Raw genomic sequence first — 18763 nt, forward strand, 5'->3', positions numbered from 1 at the left:
AACACTGTGGGTATAGATTACATGGATGCATGCCCTTTTTACCGGAGGCATGGGTTCATCACTAAGGGGGCACTGCCATGGTTCCTGCTTTTCTAGGGAGTTTTTCCTTGCCACTGTGCTCGTGCCTCTACAGCTGCATTGCTTGCTGGGTTTCTGTATAGCGCTTTGTGACATCAGCTGATTTATTAAAACGCTTCAAATCCATTTGATTGATGAAGTATACCTGAGCTCCCTACATCGGAAACACTCTCTCACTCACCTTAGGTGGATACCTCCTTGGTGCTGGTTCGGGGAATGTTCCACGGGGCTCTCTCGCCTCCGGTTCAGGTCTCCCCTGGGGCCTTTCCATTGGCCTCTTCAGACTGGGCATTGGTACCGGAGCGGGCCATCTCTGCTCTAGACGTGCGCACCAGCTCCGTGGTGGCTTGGCAAGTCTCTATTAGCTGGACCAGCTCATCTGCTGTCTGGGGGTTGCCATACCACTCCGGTGGGAGCTGTCCATCACCAGTTTTTCGATGACTGCCCCGGTTCCTGTTTTTTTTGGTTCAAGTCAACCCCGGTCAGCCGTATTAGTTGGTGCATTTGGGCTCTCTCTGATGCATTGCTATCGAAGGTCCACCTGTGGAAACGCTTGCTCTGTGCCCGCGGATTCAGACATTAACGAGAAGATTTCGGCCTTTTAATTTATTGTAGTCCTCTGCTTCTGCAGAATCCAGGTTGAAATATGCAGCCTGCGCACGCCCAAACACAGGGAGCCAGCATCCCTGCCCACTGCTGCAGGGCCCATAGTTCTCTTACTGCTAACCTCTCGAATGAAAGCAGATAGACCTCATTGTCATCCTGTTCTTGTAGCCTAGGTATTTGGGTACCCACTCCAGGCCTACTGTTCTTCCCTGCCTGAGCCAACCTGGCCACTTCAGTTCTCAAGAGGTCTGTGCCTTTCTTTTGCACAGTTGCGCGCGAAGCCAACTGCTTTAACAATGCAGCATCCATTCTTAATATACCAAAGTAACTCTGTCACCACTTCTAGTGCCCGCGTTTTCCACCACTGATCAGTCCAGAGGGGTTCTGATCTATGTGGTAGCGAGGGGTGGTGTAAGGAAGAGGAAGAGGAATAGTTGCAAAAATCGAAATTATATATTTAATGTTCGCAGAATGGCACTCAGCCGGTTCAACAAAATCCAAGCCTGGTTCAGAGCACTTCACTTACAAACCAAAGATCCTTTAGATTATTACCAAATTAAATAGTCTCTTTTGTGGCTACAGAAATCACTCTCACAAGTTCTTCCTCTTTTAGGCCGTTCTTTACCTTTGTCTCTGTGTCCTCTGTCCTTTTATCTTCTCTTCATTCTATATTTTTCCTTATCCCCCCCCCCCCATGTCTCCATTGTTCTTCTTTATTTCTTGTGTGTATTTGCCACTGTCCCTTCACATGCTCCAGTAATAAGGGGTTTGTTCAGGGGGAATCCTGTGATGTCGGCGGAGATTCCCAGAGTGGCCCCGCCCCTCTGACTCCCCTTGGGCCTCACACCTCTGGATGGTTCACACCTGTATTTTATTATACAAATCTGGCCTTGAGTGTGTTTTGATGCTGTATGTCTCCTGAACTTTGTCTCTGTCTCTCTATGCAGCGGAGAGGAAGCCGCCTCTGTTCAATATGAATGCTATGAGTGCCTTATACCACATTGCCCAGAACGAGAGTCCTGTTCTGCAGTCCAATCACTGGTAAGCCAATGACTGAGCACGCAGGTGGTTCTTGCGCCCTCTTTGTTTAGTGTCAATATACTTTCTGGGTAGCCTGGTCCCAGATATGGTTGTGCTGTATAGCCTCCTCCTATGACAATGACCTTAGGACTTACCACAAACAGATCTGGGACCAGGCTACTTTCTGAGAACAATATGAGCCATTGGTGTGGATCAGGGCTGTCAAACATATGGCCTGCTGGCATGAGTTTGACACTCCTGTAGATAGATGAGTACTGTTTTTATAGTGCAACTGTGAATAGTTTCTCGTTGTTTGGTCTCGTCCTTTTCAGGTCTGATTATTTCCATAACTTTGTGGACTCGTGTCTGCAGAAGATCCACCAGGACAGACCTACCTCTGATGTGCTGCTGAAGGTAAACGCTATCTCTTGGTCTAGGTTTCCTCTTTAATTAAAGAGTTATTTGAAGTTTAAAAAAATCTAAAGAAGGCACGACACAAACATGTAGAAGCCAAGGAATGGCCATGAACACTTTACCCATTAATAATATCAGAGGTGGCCCAAAGAGGTGCTGTGATTCCTTATTCTCATAATGGCAAAGAAGCATGTCTTCAATGGCTCCAGTTTAAAGTGAACCTTAACTTGCCAACGGCTCCAAGTGGCATCGTCAGGTAGAAATTACGCCCTTACAACCAGAATTGTTGGAACGTTGTAATCAGGTTTCAAAGATCTCATTGCAACCAGTTTTCCCAGCTAGGCTAATGGTTGATGCATTAAACCAACAAAGATGGCATTGATTGACATGAGGTCATAACAACTTGACTTTATGTAATTCCAACATCAATTTGACCAGTTTTGCCTGCTGGATTAACCTTAGAACCCATTCTCCCTTCCTCTCCCTCAGCACCATTTCCTATGCAGAGAGCGTCCTCACACGGCGGTGATGGACCTGATAGCTCGCACCAAAGACGCGGTGCGGGAGCTGGACAACCTGCAGTACCGCAAAATGAAGAAGATCCTTTTCCACGAGGCCCTCAACGGACCCCAGCCCGAGGGAGGGGAGGAGGAGGAGGTATGAGGAGTGAGGGAGGTGGTGGTGGGGGGGAGGGGTGATGTGGGTGGGAGGGATGATGGGGAGTAGGTGGTAAGCATGGAGAAGAGTTGATGAGGTGGTAGAAGGGAGGAGGAGAGAAATGGCAGGTTGAGAGGGGGGGGGTGCAGGTAGAGAGAGGGGAGGATGAGATAAATGGCATAAAAAGGAGATAACGAGGGATGGGGGAGAAAGTGAACTTGGAGGAGAGGCAGTAGAGGGACGAACAAAAGAGAGAAGATAGCGGTGGGGGAGAAAGAAAGCGGGGAGGACATGGAGATGTTACGTGGAGGGAGAGTAGTAACAGTTAGCCGAGGATGATGTAGGACCAGAACCATAAGAAAAAAGGATGTGTTGAGTGAGGAGGGGGAAGACAGACCACAGAACGCACTGGTCTTAAAACCTCGTAATTATCGGACCCTTTTTTTCCATTTTCACCTAAAATGACATCCCAAACCTTAACTGCCTGTAGCTCAGAACCTGAAGCAAGGATGTGCTTATTCTTGAAACCATTGAAAGGAAACACTTTTGGAGTTTGTTGAAATGTGAAATGAATGTAGGAGAATATTACACATTCGATCTGGTAAAAGATAATACAACAAAAAATGTTTTTCTTTTTGTTCCAGCTTTGAAATGCAAGAGAAAGCCAATAATATATTGCAGTTTAGTTGCAGTTTCGATTTTGGCCACTAGATGGCAGCAGTGTCTGCAGTTTTAGATTTGATCAAGTGAAGCATTGCACTACTGCCCAGTAGTTTATATCAAGTTTGCCCAAATGTGCCGAATTGGTCAATTGATACATTTTCAAGTACATAACTATAGAAAACATACATTTTGTATTACCATATTATTTTTGTAAGTTTACAAACTCCCAGGAATGTCATACATAATGGATCATTAGCTTATACACTAACTTTCACACAGCTAGATGGTGGGGTGGGTGTGGACCAGAGACGGCAGGGGTTCAAACTGTAGAACCCAGTTCCTACATTTGAAAATAAAAATAGATTTTTTTTCAAATGAAGCTATGCTACATTTTATCTATGGAACCCTCAGGATGACAAATCAGAGCAAGATTACTGAATGTAAGTACATTATTTACTTTCAAAGGTGAATATATCAAACCAGTTGCTGTGATTTTTTTTTTTTTTTTTTTTTTTTTTTGCATTTAAACAATAGCATGTTTTTTTTTTTCACTAATAGTTACTCTAAATTGGACAGTGCAGTTAGATTAACAATAATTTTAAGCTTTCTGCCCATGTAAGACATGTCTATGTCCTGGAAAGTTTGCTGTTACTTACAATTACATTCTAGTCACTTCAGCGCATGTTAGCATCCACCGTCCCAGTGTAGGGACACCGATCCCGTAAAGGTTAATTTAGAGGAAGAGGATTGGGCTGTGCACCACCACTCTGTTCAGGAATACAGCTAGCATTAGCATCCATCCTGTCTTTTTAATAGCATACGTCACCACAGTGTAGTCCAAAATTGTGTGCCTCGACACATTGTATGACCTCTCATCCTCTTCCTCCAATACAAATAACTTTGATCCCATCAGCATTTAAAAATATTTGTTTCCATTGAACATGCCATACAACTAAAGGCATTTTAATTAATTATATGAAGAGTGCCTTGGTCTTCCTTTCTTTTTGATGACCTTTCGGCATCTAATTGTGTTCCCCCAGGGCCTTGCTTAGGAAACAGGAATCCAATGAATGCCTTATGATTGAACTGCATCTGAGAGTGCGTATGGGTTTATTTAGGTGTGTGTACAGGGGGGAGGGGGTGTACATGCAAGGTTTGTGTGTATAGGTGTTTTAAGTATTGGTAACACTGCCTATGTGTATGTAGGCTAGCTATGCATTTGTGTGTGCGTGATCGTGCATATGTTATCACCAGTTCTCCTAACCGCTATCCCTCTGTCTCCAGGACGTGGAGCAGTACATGCTGCGGACAGGTACGGTCAACAGCATGGAGAGCTCCCATTCGCTGCCTTCCATGTCCATCAGCGCGAGCTCCCAGAGCAGCTCGGTCAACAGCCTGGCGGACGGTTCGGACGACAGCGGCGAGATGGCCATGATGCAGGAGGGCGAGCAAACAGTCACCTCCAACAGCTCAGTCCTGCACAAGCCCCTGGTCAGTTGGGACTTACCTTTAGACATTAGTCACAGCAGTGTTTCCTTTAGACAATTTTTTTCCAAGGCGTAGGGCATAAGACCCCCTAATTTGCCCAAAGCGTCACCCAAGTCCTATTTCACAATTTTGTCAGTATGTTAAACACTGTGCTGTATGAGGTGGGTAAACAATTACTACACTGAACAAAAATATCAACGCAACATTTAAAGTGTTGGTACCATGTTTCAGGACATGAAATAAAAGATCCCAGAAAATGTACATACGGACAAAAGTGTTTCACTCAAATTCATTACGCAGGTGCACCTTGTGCTGGAGACAATAAAAGGCCACTAAAATATGCAGTTTTGTCACACAACGCCACAGATGCAATTGCCATGCTGACTGCAGGAATGTTCACGAGAGCTGTTGCTAGAGAATTTGTTTCTCTACCATAAGCCGCCTCTGATTCTCGTTATAGAGAATTTGGCAGTACGCCCAACCGGTCTCACAACTGCAGACCACGTGTAACAATGCCAGCCCAGGACCTCAACATCTGGCTTCTTCACTTGCGGGAATGTCTGAGACCAGCCACCCGGACAGCTGATGAAACTGGGTTAGCTAAATTGAATAATTTTTTGCACAAACTGTTAGAAACCGTCTCGGGAAGCTCATCTGCGTGCTCATTTTCCTCACCGGGGTCTTGACCTGACTGCAGTTCGGTGTCGTAACCAACTTCAGTGGGCAATTGCTCACCTTCGATGGCCACTGACACGCTGGAAAAGTGTGCTCTTTACAGATGAATCCTGGTTTTAATTGTATCGGGCAGATAGTGTCGTGTGGGCGAGCGGTTTGCTGATAATGCTGTGGGACTATTCTACTACTCTGCTCAAACCATCGTACTATGCTACTCTCATCACCCCACTGGGAACCATAGGCTAGCCAGCTGTGTCGATCTATAAAGAAGCATCTTCGAGAGCGAATAGATGGAAAATAAACTCTACAGAGGAGTTACAGAGGAGTACAGTAGAATACTTGTTGGAACCCTTTTGGATAATCAGAGCCTTACAAGCATGCTGCGAAAAGGCCCAAAAAATCTGCATGAGTCAGATGGTGGTCACACCAGATACTGACTGGTTTTCTGATCCACACCCCTACCAGATGCATATCTGTATTCCCAGTCATGTGAAATCCGGGGCAGCAGCTAGCCTAGTGGTTAGAGCGCTGGACTTGCAAAATCGAATCCCCGAGCTGAGAAGGTAAAAAATCTGCCGTTCTGCCCCTGAACAAGGCACTGTTCCTAGGCCGTCATTGGAAATAAGAATTTGTTCTTTACTGACTTGCCTAGTTAAATAAAAGTAAAAAAATATATATTAGGGCCTAAGGAATTTATTTCTATTGACTGATTTCCTTATGAACTGTAACTCAGTAAAATCTTTGAAATTGTAGCATGTTGCGTTTTTATATTATTGTTCAGTGTATTTAGCTAGATATGATGATTGTAAAATACCAAAGGTAAACTGTTTTTTGGGGGGGTTTTGTTGCGCTGATTTAAAAAAATATATATATATGTATGTGTATGTATATGTATGTATGTATATGTATGTATGTATATGTATGTATGTATATGTATGTATGTATATGTATGTATGTATATGTATGTATGTATATGTATGTATATGTATGTATGTATATGTATGTATGTATGTATATGTATGTATATTCATCCACCTCTGGCCTGCTCGCCTCCCTACCACTGAGGAAGTACAGTTCCCGCTCAGCCCAGTCAAAACTGTTCGCTGCTCTGGCACCCCAATGGTGGAACAAACTCCCTCACGATGCCAGGACAGCGGAGTCAATCACCACCTTCCGGAGACACCTGAAACCCCACCTCTTCAAGGAATACCTAGGATAAAGCAATCCTTCTGCCCCCCCCCCCCCCCCCCCCCCCCCCTTAAAAGATCTAGATGCACTATTGTAAAGTGGCTGTTCCACTGGATGTCATAAGGTGAATGCACCAATTTGTAAGTCGCTCTGGATAAGAGCGTCTGCTAAATGACTTAAATGTAAATGTAAATGTATATGTATGTATATGTATGTATATGTATGTATATGTATGTATATGTATGTATATGTATGTATATGTATGTATATGTATGTATGTATATATATGTATATATATGTGTTTTTTATATATATATATATATATATATATATATATATATATAAAAAAAACATTACAAAAAAAACTGTAAATTATGGTTTACCTCAGTTTAGTTTACCACATAAATGGCTCACTAGTGGCTAACGATGTACTCTTCCCCCACCCCCAGATTGATTCCACAATGCAACACATGATTTACACAGAAAATATTTGTCTCTCTCTACATCAGAGCCATGACAACATTTACGACGACCCCTACCAGCCCGAACTGGACGCACAGCAGCAGCCCCCGTCACGGGGTGAGGGAAGAGAAGGTGGCAGGCGGAAGGGACACCGCAGCCGAGATCACTTTGCCACCATCCGGACGGCATCGCTGGTGACCCGGCAGATCCAGGAACATGAGCAGGGGTCGGCGCTGAGGGAGCAGATGTCTGGGTAGGAGAGCTTTTATGGAACGACCAAAGAAAGAGCCCATCTGGAATTAGAAGGCAAATGATTGGCTAGTCCATGGAAATCAAGATACTTGATTTACTCCAGTCATCATTCACCTTTCAGTTAATATTGAGCAAAACAATCTGCAAATTCATCCACTGTCACGCGCTGGGTGTGGTTGTGTACAAGTAATATGGTACCGGCCTCCCGATTTGGCAGTGCTAGCCGATCGCAGTGCTAGCTGTGCCTCTAGAGATTCTGGGTTCAAATCCAGGCTCTGTCGCAGCTGGGAGACCCATGGGGCGGCGCACAATTGGCCCAGCGTCGTCCGGGTTAGGAGAGGGTTTGGCCGGTAGGGGTGTCCTTGTCCCATCGCGCACTAGCGACTCCTGTGGCGGGCCGGGCGCAGTGCACGCTGACACGATCGCCAGGTGTACGGTGTTTCCTCCGACACATTGTTGCGGCTGGCTTCCGGGTTTAGTGGGCATTGTGTCAAGAAGCAGTGCAGCTTGGTTGGGTTGTGTTTCGTAGGATGCACGGCTCTCAACCTTCGCCTCCACTGAGTCCGTACGGGAGTTGCAGCGATGAGACAAGACTGTAACTACCAATTGGATACCACAAAATTTGGGAGATAAGGGGGTAAAATTAAAAATGTCATATGGTACCAATTTAAAAATTTTACTACTTTAATACCCTATAAGTGAATTTGTCCAAATACTCATGGGGACTAGATGCATGAAGTGCTTACATTTCTCAACGGTAAAACATATGTTTGAATATACTCTCAAATAAACGTTCTGTACTGTCGCCTCATGAAACGTTTGATCTGAAATAGAAAATGCAGGAGAATAGAGTCAAATTAAACAATTTAGCTTCATTGTCCAAATAGATATGTAGGGGAGTGTACTAATATAGTATTTTTCAGAGGTACTCACTACTAGTATTCTAACGATACCAGAATGTTGACTTCAATACCGATACCAGGTTGAGTATCACAATACTCGATACCAAAATCATCCTACGGGACCAAAAAATTAAGAGCAGGATTGTGATTTTTTTTTTAAATTAAAATAAATGAAATAATTTTTCTGGTTTATCACACTTTAAAAATAGAAAAACAACAACATTGGAAGTTAAGTCATCAACAATATATTTTTTTTGTGTAGTTACCCTTTAATTCAAGTGGCATGCACTTAACACTCTTGTTTGGTTAGCAATGTTTTATGTAGTGCGCGTGATGTAGTTTGCAAAACAAATGGCCACTGGATTGATGTAGATAATCTTGATTCTGCCAGGAAAGGCATAGGCCACTTTGTTAGCTTTTGATTCAAGGTTTTTGGGGAAGCCTTTTCATCTACCCGAAGACAGTTAACATTTGCGTTGCTAACGGCTACACAAAGTGGTAGACATACGCGCACCGCACACACATGAACGGGTGCATTTCTGAGCCGTTACCTCATCAGAAAGCTGCAGGGAATAAGAATCACTAATGCATTCTGTTCATGTCTTATGAAAAACGTGGGCAAATTAATACATTCAAAGTTCAATACATTTAGTTTATTTCCAAATGTAAGACACATTTGATAGAATAACTAAAAGTAACAGAACCGTTTTTCATGTAGTATTGAAGAGGTACAGAAGTTTCGGTGTATCGTGCAACACTATTTGCGACTAGATCTAGCCACGCTGCGACGCACAAAATGCCTATCGATCAGCCATAACTGGTTGAAATAATTATTTGAAAAAATCATTACATCCAAATGACAACATATGGGTTGTAAACTGGTTTTAATGACGCCATTTCAACCAGCTTAGCCCACTGGTAATAAATGTTCTAAATACTCATTCGTGGTTAGAAAGCAGTTCATGGAACTATGTAAAACCGACCGGCGCAGTTGGCTGTACTGGTTGTCAAAATATCTGAATTGGGGTGCTTACGTAATTGCCCATTCCATTTTGGCTGTACTAGTTTTTGACATACTTTTCTCGTGTCAAATCCTCCTTTACCCCGTCCCAGGTACAAGCGCATGCGGCGGCAGCACCAGAAGCAGCTGATGGGCCTCGAAAACAAGCTGAAGGCTGAGATGGATGAGCATCAGCTGAGGCTGGACAAGGAGTTGGAGAACCAGAGAAACAGCTTTGGAGGGGAGGGGGACAAGCTGAGCAAGAAGCACCAGGCTATCCTGGAGAAGGAGGTAAGGGAAGGGGGGAGGGATGGATCAGGAGCGAGGTAGGTGGGGACAACCTCGGCAAAAAGCACAAGGCAATACTGGAGAAAGAGGGGTGGAGGGAGTGAGGATGGGGACAAACTGAGCAAGTAGCACCAAGCCATCCTGGAGAAAGGTGAGAGAGGGATAGGAAGGGAAGGAGAAGTGTGAGATTGGGAAGGTGGGGACAACCTTATCAAGAAGCACCGGGTTGAAGAAAGAGGTACAGATGGGGGGGGTGGACAGAAGTGGAATGAGATGGAAGGGAACGTTGAAAGAAAAGAGGAAAGGGACTACGGCGACAGGGGGCGGCTATCCCAAGATCTCAATGTATATTTGTAGGCCAAAGTTTTAAGTAGATCGTCAAGCCGTATATAAGCTCTAGAATTTGGGGAGGGGGCAGGGTTTAGCTCTATTCTTTCCCAGCTTATGGCCATGTGTGGTTGGTTTTCAGACCAAGGCAGCCCTGGCTGAGGAGAAGAAGTTCCAGCAGCACATCCTGGCCCAGCAGAAGAAGGAACTGACCAGCCTGCTGGAATCCCAGAAACGCCAGTACCGCGCACGCAAGGAGCAGCTCAAAGAGGTACAACCACACCGCAATCATATTGTAAATACTCATCAACCATACCGTAACTACACACTAACCATACTGCAATTACAAACTAACCGTACTGCAATTACCGTAATTGCTGGACTATTAAGCGCACCTGAATATAAGCCGCACCCACTGAATTTAATTTATTTTATTTTTTTGTACATAAATAAGCCGCACGTGTCTGTAAGCCGCAGGTGCCTACCGGTACATTGAAACAAATGAACTTTACACAGCCTTTAAACGAAACACGGCTTGTAACAAAAATAAATAGGCTTTAACGAAACACGGCTTGTAACAAAAATAAATAGGCTTTAACGAAACAGGCTTGTAACATTTTTTTTTTTTTAAATAGCAGTAAACAATAGCCTACCAAGAAAGTCCTTGGTCACTATCTTCCTCCTGTGCACTGAAACCACTGAAGTCATCTCCTTTGGTGTCGGAGTTGAATAGCCTCAGAATTGCTTCATCCGATGTTGGATCGTTTTCATTGCGCTCTCCTCACTTTCATCCGGAGGCAAACTCATCCAAGCCTCATTTTCTAGTTCGGGCCATCTGCTTTTCTTTCCTCTGAAAACTTTTGTTGTCTTTTTGCACTAAGTCAGTTTCTCATGCTGCTGTTTCCAACCTCTTATCATCGACTCATTAAGGCTCCCGTGCAGCAGCACTATTTCCTTTTCCAACAGCCAGATCGATCGCCTTCAAATTGAAAGCTGCATCATATGCATTTCTCCGTGTCTTTGCCATGATGAGGGTGACAAAATGACTACCGTAATCAGAATGATGGAAAGTTTGAGCGCGCTCGATTTACGTCACATTATGTGACGGTGCTCAGTTTTTTGGCGGCATGAATTTGTGAAAGCGGGAAAAATCCATAAATTAGCCGCGTCATTGTATAAAGCGCAAGGTTCATAGCGTGGGAAAAAAGTAGCGGCTTATAGTCCGGAAATTACGGTACTCAGTTTTACTACGTCATACATTTTTAAAAGCCGCTTTTGACACGATTACCTAAACATACTGACCAGCTCCAATATATGGACACATGACATATGGTAGACTAATCCAAACTCATCTCTCGGCATGTCCAGCCCACTCATTATCTCAGCCAGTCATGGCTAGCGGGAAGGTTGCTCACTTTTTCTGTGGCTAAAGCAACTAGGCTCGTAATTTAACAATTTTATTCGTATTTACAGATGGCATACAGGTTTGATATTAAGGTACACGGAAGTTCACATGTCCGAGAAGGTATTTCTGCCAAAAAAGTTCAAACCGCTCTGTCCATTGAGAACGCACAACGACTATACCATTTAGCTAAGCTAAGAATGACATGAATAATCAAGTCGACAAACGTTGGGTAGTTGAACAGCTTATAGTTAGTAAATGATATGCCATGTGGTTCATAAGGATAGCGCCAGCAACAAATTTGTCATACTTATAACAAAGAATGTATATCTTAATACCAATAAGCATACTACATACTCAAATGACTTCACAAATAGTACAGTTAGTGCGATTACGCTGATAGAACGCTAACATCAATACGCTTGTGTATTAAGCTAATGATTCTTCTTTCATGTCATTGTGCCAAGTCACAATTGCATTCCTGAATTCTCTATTAGTTTGGAATTTTCCTGTCAGCAGGGAAATGCTACCGAATGCTATCCATGATTGTTTTTTGTTCCATATTCGAGCCGAATTGGTAGAATGCTTGTGTGCTTCTATTAGTGTCTTTGCTTTGCGAAAGTTCTATGAATTTCTTTCTGCACCTCCTCACGGTTTTAATATACTCATCTTTTTCTGAGATTACCCAGACTGAGAGAATCCCATAAGCGTTTAGATAGTCATAAAAGGCGTTTAACTTTCTCTATCAAATGATCCATAAAGAGACCACTCTGAACCTATGTACGTCTACGTATGGGTTGTTTAAGTTTGATCTCGTTATATTTCCAGTGTTACTTTATCAAATCTATAGTAAAAGATTGTATACACATCGTTATTTCTCATTCATTTTTCCCCCTATATTCAAAGAATCAATATATAACGTAGGAAATCTTAGGTACTCACATTAATTAACAACTCCATGTGCGTTTCCTGACTCCATCGCTACCACTCGCAGCGGAAACCAAAAATGTTTGTTTCCCGGACGCTGCCCGGCCGGTCGTTGGAATAATTCTCAACTGTTCTCTAGACTTCCAGAAATTATAGATTTGTCGCTACTTTCTAAAATAACATTTAGCACTTAGAAAATCACAGGGTGGTATTATTATAATGTGCCGTGTTGAACGGACCCCAAGATAACGCTACATATCGAAACTTACTTTCATAAGTAACGTCAGCTTATTATACACATTTCTTTATCTTATTATCCAAACTTCAGATTTCTCAACTCTCGTATCACATTCATAAACACAGTACACACAGGGGAAATGTGACAGACGAGGAAAAACTTGGTTTAGCACTGTTTTTTTAGATAACAAAACCCTGTCTATGAACAGAGAAACCCATACCATTATCAAAATATTGCCTAATTAGTGGTCCCACAACGGGGTGTTGTATTCACACTGGGATATTGCCTACTGCGATTACTATGGTATAGATTCGATATTGGATAGATCTATCCAATTGTGCAAAACTACCAACAGCGTACCCATGTCTCCTACCTATGTAACACGGTCCCAGAAAATCCAGTCTTACCTCGTATTTTAAGTATCAGGAGTAACAGAACATGCACAATAACACTTAACAATAGTAACCCAGGGCATACCTGTTTACCTAATTGATCAAACATTTTACATTACACGTTAACATTTGAACCTCACCAAGCCAGATGCCCTCGCAACCCCTCACCTGCACTCTAGCCCCTCATTCAATGAGCTTCACCAAGCCGAGTTCTCTCGCAAGATTTACCCGCGCTCTAGTCCTTCACTCCACATTAACCTCATCAGTCCTACTGTGATCAACTCAGACCCACGCAACTGGCTAATCAACAATTATTCCCAAGGATACCTCAGTCCTGCTTTTTATTTTTTTATTTTATAACCTGTAGGAATATTTTCTATATTTCTATAGTGCTTTTGACTTTCTCTTTTAGGCCGTAACTAGTCCTCGCAAGGTCTAGTTATACATTCGGTACACACACATTTGGATGTCATTCCGTTCCCCAAGGTTATAGTTCTACATCCGGTACGCACAGATTTGGATGCTCACGTTCTTTTGATCATAACTAGTTCATACTGATCCTAGTTGTCATCCAAAACGCACAGATTTAGATGTTGGCGTCAGATGGCAGTTCCCTCGGAACTCCATTGTAATTTTTTTTTTTTTTTTAATTGTTTCCAAGAAATGTCAGTCTCAACCTATTTCTGTCTCTGTCCGGAACAACGTAACCACCCGCCTGACACCCTCCTTCAGACACCCTTCTTCAGATCTCAGGAGCCGTCAGCAGAGTTTGGTTTCCCATCTGTGGTGCCAAATATTGTGGTGAAATATTCTATTCAAGTGAGAGACACTTGGTCATTTCTATAAACAATTATCTTTATTCAATTCATTATTGCAATAGTTAATACCAGTCAGGACTGTTGGGCCGAGCAGCCTACCCTTTACAGACCATGCTGTTCCTTTTTTTTTTTTTTTTTTTCCCTGATACCAAGATTGCTCAGTCATAGCTGGTTCAACCCCCCCCCCCCCCCATATAGATTGGAATATAGAAGCCACTGAGTTCAACCTGTGGTCATCTGCCTCTGGTGTTGTCTCCCAGATGCCAGAATAATTAGGCCTTTGTTCTGTTCCTCCAGGCTCAGTATTCCTATTTGCGGTGACACCCACCACATCTGATCTATGGAATGCCAGCTATTGGTTTTTTTTATCACCAAGCCATCACTTGCCAGCCAAAGCTTAAGGGGTATGAATACTTTCGGAAGGCACTGTACATATACACTACCGTTCAAAAGTTTGGGGTCACTTAGAAATGTCCTAGTTTCGAAAGAACAGCACATGTTTTTTGTCCATTTAAAATAACATCAAATTGATCAGAAAGACAGCCTAGACAGTATTAATGTTGTAAATGACTATTGTAGCTGGAAACGGCTGATTTTTAATGGAATATCTACACAGGCGTACAGAGGCTCATTATCAGCAACCATCACTCCTGTGTTCCAATGGCACGTTGTGTTAGCTAATCCAAGTTGATCATTTTAAAAGGCTAATTGATCATTAGAAAACCCTTTTGCAATTATGTTAGCACAGCTGAAAACTGTTGTGCTGGTTTTAAAGAAGCAATAAAACTGTCCGTCTTTTAGACTAGTTGCGTATCTTGAGCATCAACATTTCTGGGTTCGATTACAGGCTCAAGATGGCCAGAAACAAGGAACTTTCTTCTGAAACTCGTCAGTCTATTCTTGTTCTGACTAGTTGCGTATCTTGAGCATCAACATTTCTGGGTTCGATTACAGGCTCAAGATGGCCAGAAACAAGGAACTTTCTTCTGAAACTCGTCAGTCTATTCTTGTTCTGAAAAATTATGTCTATTCCATGCGAGAAATTGCCAAGAAACTGAAGATCTTGTACAACGCTGTGTACTACTCCCTTTACAGAACAGCGCAAACTTGCTCTAAAACAGAATAGAAAGAGTGGGAGGACCCGGTGCACAACTGAGCAAGAGGACAAGTACATTAGTGTCTTGTTTGAGAAACAGATGCCTCAAGTCCTCAACTGGCAGCTTCATTAAATAGTACCCGCAAAACACCAACTGCAACTGCCTAGAAGGCCAGCATCCTATAATTTTCCCCCCACAACCACAAATGTTCCATGTCACCAGTCTGACTGGAAGCCCCAAAATACCATCCTGAATGGTTGTTGAACTAGACATGAATCCTTAAAAGAGGTCAAATGAAAAAGAGATTGAGAGAGGAGCAGCATGAAAAACAAATCTGAATTAAAAATGGACTCAAATCCTCTAGAGAAGCAGAGCACAATCTTTGCCCCACCACCCCCCAACATACACACAAATGAAGTAAAAGTGATGGTATAATACCATTTAAAGAAAAAGGACAAAAATTCCAATCCTATTCTCGTCATTATGAACGAGACAAGCAGCAGGATTTCTCTTACTCAGCCTCCGTTGATTACCCTAAATGTGATGTGAGGTCAAACCGACCTAGGAAAGAAGTTACATATACCTTTGAAATAAAAAATATGGCATTAGGCAAGTGCACAATTTGGGTTTCGGTCACACTTTAAACAAGGAGTATAACCTTAAGCTTCAGTTGTCAGAGACCTCGTACGACTTATTTTCTACATCGCTCAACCGGAAGCCAGTAATGCGATTCCGATGTGAATTTGATTAATTGTGCAGCTCTACCATCTACTCACCAACCCTACTGAAGACATACTATAACTGAGGTATTCAACTGGGGGTCCACAAAAAAAAAAATTATATATATATATAATGTGTATTTGTGTGTGTGTGTGTGTGTATCAAATCCAAATCAAATGTATTTGTCACATACACATGGTTAGCAGATGTTAATGCGAGTGCAGAGAAATGCTTGTGCTTCTAGTTCCGACCATGCAGTAATATCTAACAAGCAATATAACTTAACAATTTCACAACTACCTTATACACACAAGTGTAAAGGAATTAATACGAATATGCACATAAAAATATATGAGTGATGCCCGAACGGCATAGGCAAGATGCATCAGATGGTATAGAGTACAGTATATACATATGAGATGCGTAATGTAGGGTATGAAAACATTATATAAAGTGGTGTTGTTTAAAATGGCTAGTTACATCAAGATGGCAAGATGCAGTAGATGGTATTACATCAAGATGGCAAGATGCAGTAGATGGTATAGCGTACAGTATATACATATGAGATGAGTAATGTAGGGTATGTAAGCATTATAAAGTGGCTAGTGATAAATTGATTACATACATTTTTTCATTATTAAAGTAGCGAGAGTTGAGTCAGTATGTTGGCAGCAGCCACTCAATGTTAGTGATGGCTGTTTAACAGTCTGCTGTCGGGTGGTTGTGGTCCTTGATGATCTTTTTGGCCTTCCTGTGACATCGGGTGGTGTAGGTGTCCTGGAGGGCAGGTAGTTTGCCCCCGGTGATGTGTTGTGCAGACCTCACTACCCTCTGGAGAGCCTTACGGTTATGGGCGGAGCAGTTGCCGTACCAGGCGGTGATACAGCTCAACAGGATGCTCTCGATTGTGCATCTGTAAAAGCTGTCTGTGTGGGTGGAACATTTCAGTTTGTCCGGTGTGTGTACGCCGAGGAACTTAAACTTTCCACCCTCTCCACTACTGTCCCGTCAATGTAGATAGGGGGCTGCTCCCTCAGTTGTTTCCTGAAGAGAGAGAGAGTGTGTGTGTGTGCGCGTATATACGTATATGTGCGCGTATATACAGTGGGGCAAAAAAGTATTTAGTCAGCCACCAATTGTGCAAGTTCTCCCACTTAAAAAGATGAGAGAGGCCTGTAATTTTCATCATAGGTACACTTCAAATATGACAGACAAAATTAGGGGGAAAAATCCAGAAAATCACATTGTTGGATTTTTAATGAATTTATTTTCAAATTATGGTGGCAAATAAGTATTTGGTCACCTACAAACAAGCAAGATTTCTGGCTCTCACAGACCACTTCTTTAAGGGGCTCCTCTGTCCTCCACTCATTACCTGTATTATAATGGCACCTGTTTGAACTTGTTATCAGTATAAAAGACACCTGTCCACAACCTCAAACAGTCACACTCCAAACTCCACTATGGCCAAGACCAAAGAGCTGTCAAAGGACACCAGAAACAAAATTGTAGACCTGCACCAGGCTGGGAAGACTGAATCTGCAGTAGGTAAGCAGCTTGGTTTGAAGAAATCAACTGTGGGAGCAATTATTAGGAAATGAAAGACATACAAGACCACTGATAATCTCCCTCGATCTGGGGCTCCACGCAAGATCTCACCCCGTGGGGTCAAAATGATCACAAGAACGGTGAGCAAAAACCACACGGGGGGGGCCTAGTGAATGACCTGCAGAGAGCTGGGACCAAAGTAACAAAGCCTACCATCAGCAAGGGCATTGAAGATGAAACGTGGCTGGGTCTTTCAGCATGACAATGATCCCAAACACACCGCCCAGGCAATGAAGGAGTGGCTTCGTAAGAAGCATTTCAAGGTCCTGGAGTGGCCTAGCCAGTCTCCAGATCTCAACCCCATAGAAAATCTTTGGAGGGAGTTGAAAGTCCGTGTTGCCCAGCAACAGCCCCAAAACATCACTGCTCTAGAGGAGATCTGCATGGAGGAATGGGCCAAAATATCAGCAACAGAGTGTGAAAAGCTTGTGAAGACTTACAGAAAACGTTTGACCTCTGTCATTGCCAACAAAGGGTATATAACAAAGTATTGAGAAACTTTTGTTATTGACCAAATACTTATTTTCCACCATAATTTGCAAATAAATTCATTAAAAATCCTACAATGTGATTTTTTTGATATTTTTTTTCTCATTTTGTCTCATAGTTGAAGTGTACCTATGATGAAAATTGCAGGCCTCATCTTTTTAAGTGGGAGAACTTGCACAATTGATGGTTGACTAAATACTTTTTTGCCCCACTGTAAGTGTGTGCGCATATGTGTGCGTATATACGTGTGTGTATGTATATCTGTATGTATACACACACACAGGAGAAGAAAAATATTTCAATGGCTTAATGAATATTGCTAGCAACAGAAACACAGTTTTTATTACATACCTAACAGTAGAAAATAGTTTTTCGAATGATGTCAACTTTATTCCTCAACTCCTAAATAACTCCTCATTTTAGAGAATTTGGCAGTACTTCCAACTGGCCTCACAACCGCAGACCACGTGTAACCACGTCAGCCCAGGACTATCTCATCCGTCTTCTTCACCTGCGGGATCGTTTTTGGCGGGGGTGTGATAATATTTATGTCTGTTTTGTGGGGGGAAAACTCACTGATTGGCTGGGCCTGGCTGCCAAGTGGGTGGGTCTATGCCCTCCAAGGCCCACCCATAGCTGCACTGCTGCCCAGTCATGTGAAATCTGTAGATTAGGACTAATGAATTTATTTAAATTGACTGATTTCCTTTTATATCAAGTACATTTTTTTATTTATATGATCTGTAACTCAGTAAAGTCTTTGAAATAGTTGCGTTTATATTTTTGTTCAGTATACTTACCAACCCTGCTTTAATTACTCACCAACCGTAGTCAGCTGCTTACCAACCATACCCATACTGTAACAACTCACCAACCATACTGCAACCACTCATAGCTGAGAAGTACAGCTACGCACCCAAATCATCTGGATATTAACAATGGCTGTTAAAAGATACAGCCATATACCAACCACGCAGCAACCATTATTAACCCCTGCCAATCCACATGCCACCACTATACCTTAATCACAAGCTATTATATTGACCTATCAA

At 42.7% G+C, this 18763-nt stretch overlaps 1 protein-coding gene across 3 annotated transcripts in view; it reads left to right on the forward strand.

The window, feature by feature from the left end:
- The window catches only part of taok2b (TAO kinase 2b), a 62987-nt gene that overhangs the window by 21311 nt on the left and 22913 nt on the right, over positions 1-18763 (forward strand). For all 3 annotated transcript variants that reach the window (XM_055921173.1, XM_055921154.1, XM_055921164.1), the window contains 7 exons: positions 1632-1725; positions 2037-2118; positions 2608-2775; positions 4723-4929; positions 7299-7504; positions 9519-9696; positions 10163-10291. In XM_055921173.1, the coding sequence (XP_055777148.1) occupies positions 1632-1725; positions 2037-2118; positions 2608-2775; positions 4723-4929; positions 7299-7504; positions 9519-9696; positions 10163-10291 (1064 nt within the window). The remainder of the gene's footprint in view (positions 1-1631; positions 1726-2036; positions 2119-2607; positions 2776-4722; positions 4930-7298; positions 7505-9518; positions 9697-10162; positions 10292-18763) is intronic.

The sequence above is a fragment of the Salvelinus fontinalis genome, chromosome 1 (genome assembly GCF_029448725.1).
Source record: "Salvelinus fontinalis isolate EN_2023a chromosome 1, ASM2944872v1, whole genome shotgun sequence".
NCBI lineage: Eukaryota > Metazoa > Chordata > Actinopteri > Salmoniformes > Salmonidae > Salvelinus > Salvelinus fontinalis.